At 35.9% G+C, this 5,000-nt stretch overlaps 1 protein-coding gene across 1 annotated transcript in view; it reads right to left on the bottom strand.

The window, feature by feature from the left end:
- LOC125035705 (transmembrane protease serine 6-like) overlaps positions 1-5,000 on the bottom strand; it is a 15,809-nt gene that overhangs the window by 1,090 nt on the left and 9,719 nt on the right. The window contains exons 3-10 of the mRNA XM_047627946.1: positions 3,775-4,015; positions 3,444-3,550; positions 3,004-3,116; positions 1,562-1,698; positions 1,423-1,452; positions 1,079-1,265; positions 704-821; positions 243-387 (exon numbers count right to left, since the gene is read on the bottom strand). Coding sequence (XP_047483902.1) covers positions 243-387; positions 704-821; positions 1,079-1,265; positions 1,423-1,452; positions 1,562-1,698; positions 3,004-3,116; positions 3,444-3,550; positions 3,775-4,015 — 1,078 coding nt within the window. The remainder of the gene's footprint in view (positions 1-242; positions 388-703; positions 822-1,078; positions 1,266-1,422; positions 1,453-1,561; positions 1,699-3,003; positions 3,117-3,443; positions 3,551-3,774; positions 4,016-5,000) is intronic.

Raw genomic sequence — 5,000 nt, 5'->3', positions numbered from 1 at the left:
TTACTTGTTTCCATGTAGTCTGTTCGAGGAGGAAAAGTGTTATATGTGGTAGATGTTCAGTAGCTTTAGTTAGCTCACATGACACATCTGGTAAAAAATATAAATAGGTGTTTATATATATGTAGGCCTATAAAATACCAACACTCCCGTACACACTGCCAAAAATATGTGCACATGTATATATAAAGTGTGCATGCATTCATGCACGAGCACGCGTGCTGCACGTGTGCGAGCGTCCTCACCGTAAGAGGTGTCGCCCCACCCGGTGGCCACAGCCTTCCCCTCGAAGCGGTTGTCTTCTTTCAACGCCAAGCAGATGGGAAGCACATTCGGGTTCTCCTCGTACTGTAAGGCTTCCGGAAGTTTCACCAAACCTATGTCGTTGGCCTGGAATATTATAGCCACAATAACTAGAGAACAGTTATTTCTGTCATCATAATTAATGATAATAATAATTAATATATGATTAATAATAATAACAATATATATGATCATAACAATCATTATAATAATAGTAATGATAATAATAATAATAATAATACTTGTAACAGTAATAATAATAATACCTATTATTACTGCTATTATTGTAATCATCATTACAATCATTATTATCACATCATCACTATTATCATTATTAGTATACTCAAGGTCATGGTTCTTATATGTTTCATCACAGACTGTGTTACTTCGCCGTTTTTCTTACGTCTCCGTCTGGTTTGTATTCGGGATGGATAATGAAACTTGTTGATGTTAGAGGTGTTCCCAACCTCTTATCTATTGAACCGTAACGCACTTCTATACTTGTTGCAATGTTGTTGCTGCTATGGAATAAAAAGTGGTTTTGAGCATCTTGCATACGCATAAAGAGAGATAGATGGATAGATGGAAATATAAATAGATATATAGACTGTGTATGTGTGCCTGTGCGGAGTCTGTGTTTGTTTGTGTGTGTATGTGTATGTGTGTGTGTGTGTGTGTGTGTGTGTGTGTGTGTGTGTGCGTGCGTGCGTGCGTGTGTTTGTGTGTGTGTGTGTGTGTATGTGTGTGTGTGGGGGGGGGGGTGTAATAATAGACCTACTTGTCGTAAAAGCAGTGAGCAGCTGTTAAAATCCACCTTCTCTTGATGATGGAGCCCCCGCATGTAAATGTCTCAGCGCCTATTTTGATATTTAGCGCCACCTGGTAAGGGTATTCCCCATCAGACGCGACACTGCCATTCACGATCCGGTTGTTGGAGACGCTGATGGAGACGAGGCCACAGCCATCTGAAGGCAGGCAATATGTCATTGTTACATTGGACCTTTATAACAATATGTAACTACAATCATCATGAATTTCCCATCTCTATGATTCATAAAGAAAAAATATTTTCTCGTATTCCTTCACCACTGTCTCTTCACCATTGTTGAACAAGATACTCACCACAGTAAGGTCTTGCTATATCTGGAGAAGCTGTATAAAATGTAAGAATAAGTAAAAGAAACCTAATAGGCATTTATTCAAGAGTAAGTTTTCCATTTATGAACAATACAAATGCATACGCACGAAATAATGATCTTACTTTCCGCTGTGAAAAGTTGACATACAAATCCTCCCGAACACTCGTCACTCTTTAATGGTTTCCGCTTGTATTTCAAGGTCATTTGGTTCGTTGGAATAAAGACTTTCTTGGGAGCCTCTGTTATGCAGTACTTTCGCCTGTGGATCATTTATTGTGGCCAATTATATGCTTTGACTGAAGGTCCTGTCATACTAGTACTTTTTCCGCGTGTTTCCACATGAATTTGAGGCTTTCCGCAGGTATAGCACTCATGCGGAACGCTACTATAAGATCTATACTACTACATTGTTTTTATTAATACATTAAATGAAATTCATGCAAATATTCTAGAATATTTCTATATGCAATAAAGTGGTCTCCTTTACACTTGCAGGGTCTTTTCCGTTTGGCGTACAGCGCTAAAAGTAATTTTAATATAGATTTTTCTATGTATTTTTGTCCGTAGAATCAGAATATTACATTATTTTTTTTGGAGAAATTAACAGTTTTTGAGTTATTTGCCTTTAAAGTTATTTTCTTCCTATATATTACTGAAGGAATTCAAACTTTAAAAAGTCGTAATATTCAGTATTATATACAAGGGGTTAGGTTAGGTTAGGTTAGGTTAGGGGTTAGGTTAGGTTAGGTTAGGGGGTTAGGTTAGGTTAGGGGTTGGGTTAGGTTAGGTTAGGTTAGGTTAGCGGTTGGGTTGGGTTAGGTTAGGTTAGGTTAGGTTAGGTTAGGTTCGTTTCTCCATAAAACGGTTGTTATATTCGGATTCTACGGACAAAAATACATAAGAAAATCTATATTAAAATTAATTTTAGCGCTGTACGCCAAACGGAAAAGATCCCACTTGCATACACACACTCACATATATATATATATATATATATATATATATATATATATATATATTGTGTGTGTGTGTGCTTATTAATTGATATAATTATGTTGATATATCGGATGACATATTGCCTAAGTATGGTATGTCCCTACATGTACATAAAAATATATAAATATACATGAATATATACAGATAAAGAATTGACTTAGTACAGTAAACACGCGGGGGGAGGGATATTTACTTCAAAGACAATGGCAAATTCAAGATGTGGGAAGTATTTACAAGAAATCAATATGCATTCTTACAGTACATCCCACATCGCAACCAACCTCTCGCCCATCTTATAGGAATTTTAATAATTAATATATATGAAGACAGTGCAAAGAAATGTTACATGTGCTTCTCTTTCTGTTCTTGGGTTTTAACTCAGCGATCCGCATTTAATGAACTAAACGAAATGCTACTGAGAACTTGTTTGCAAAGAAATGTACAAATAATGGCAATGTAATGATAAGTACTACACTTTTTTGGTACATGTTTGATGGAAATAAGAAACATTTGCATTATCAGCAATATGAAAATGATATACATCGCCTGCAAACCTTCAAATGTGTACCTTATCTTTTGACCATCGGTTTTATAAGAAATCTCCAAGAATTCGCTTCTGCAGCCGGCGCTGTTGAGGTTGAAGGTGAAACAGGAAAACCCGATCGTCGCGCCTTTCGGTGTCTGTCGTAGGCATGAAAGGATTATTAATTTGCGTTGTAGACACACACACACACACACACACACACACACACACACACACACACACACACACACACACTCTTACATGCATAAGAGAAAGTAAGCATGGGAGGGAAAGAAAAACATCCGATCAGTTATCGAATATAACATCATTGTTGATCCTCATCTAAACAAAAAAAATAGTTTTATTATATTTTTCCCCCATATATGAGAGACATAACAGTTTTAGAATTCATAGTAGAAAATATAAGCATATTACATTATAGATCTTCATACCTTGCCTCATAACTTAACTCAAATCAAACTTACCCTCACTTTATGTTTGCACTTTTCTTTTTGCCTATCGTTGTTACTATAGATGATGATGGACTCACCATGACCCAACAAAATTTTGTCTTCGCATACATTAACGGCCCCTGTTGATAAGGGTAGTTGTGCTAATGTGATGACGATTACAATAATAACAAAATAATACTGGTAACGATAATATTACTGATTACGGTACTAGTGATAGTGAAAATAACCAAAATACTACTGAAATCAATACGGTTATAAATGAATGTTGCGTGGAACACTTAATCGATTTTTGTCGTTAACAAGTGCCAATAACACCAAGAGAAATACTAAAACTTAACCTTACCCATGCTTTTCATCATATTAGTCGATTGATTCAAACTCTTCTCTTTCTTGTCTATCCCATCTTCTCCATCTTTTTCCCCCAATTGTTGGTCGTCAGGTCTTTTTCCTTTCTCGTCATCTCCGTCGCTTCTTGCCGTCGTTGTTTTCCTATGAGTCCGAGGAAGTTCTTTTCCATTCCGTCCCAGCTGCCTTCCCTGTCGGGCGAAGGAACCTGCAATTGTTGCTTTGGATTCCAGAACGTTCTGTAGGGAAGGGTAACGATTTTTGTATTTTTGTAAGTTTTTACTGTCTACACACATACAGAAATAAGAACACACAGAGCGACTACCTACAATTCATCTGAATAAAACTTACCTTATAAGCAGCCAACATAGAAACATAAAAACAACGTTTATACAAATATAGTACACGACGCCGCCTCTCCTATCGCAACCAACGACTGCTTCGATACAGTCAAATTTGCTGACATATAAAATTTTGTATGTAATATGTGAGCCTAGGAATTTAGGTATCAATGAGCTTGTCAAAATCTAAAAGAAAACAAAGAAAAAATATTAAATACTTGTCGTATTTATAGTCATATTCTTAAACAAGGTTTGTAATACTACGTATTTGTATTCGCGACACACTGCACAAATGTGTATTGTTTTTTTTTTTCGGTGTGCGTAAACAAACTTTCTCGTGTCACTAATTTCGCGTTCCACATTTGCATTTACACAATGAAGTTCGTAAGTCTGACGAATAAGAATGGTCGGTGTTGACAAATTTGAGTTGCGAAGTTACTTTTAAAATAAAGTCTATTTATTTTCACGCTACATTCTATTTAGTTATATATTTTGGCTATTCCTAAATTGTGATGTTATAATTGATAGATGTAAGCAATCTACAAGTGATTTGCCGCATATCGGTCAGTGGTATATCGAAATATATTCCAGGCTGCACTTTTAACATTTTTTTTGTAGTAATATTTTAAACTGTTTCATATACAACCGAAATTTTCTATCCTCTTCCTATAGATTAACATTTTATATAAAACGAAATACACGCCGTGGCACAGGGTTTATTATCTGTAAATGTATATAATATAAATAAATATAAAGTGTGTGTGTGTGTGTGTGTGTGTGTGTGTGTGTGTGTGTGTGTTTGTGCGTGTGTTTGTGTGTGCTTATGCGTGTTTACATACAAACGCATAAACACAAGGTATATAATAATACAGATATTCAGAAT

This window comes from Penaeus chinensis, chromosome 2 (assembly GCF_019202785.1).
Source record: "Penaeus chinensis breed Huanghai No. 1 chromosome 2, ASM1920278v2, whole genome shotgun sequence".
In the NCBI taxonomy this organism is placed as follows: domain Eukaryota; kingdom Metazoa; phylum Arthropoda; class Malacostraca; order Decapoda; family Penaeidae; genus Penaeus; species Penaeus chinensis.
This window is presented reverse-complemented; position numbering and strand designations above follow the sequence as displayed.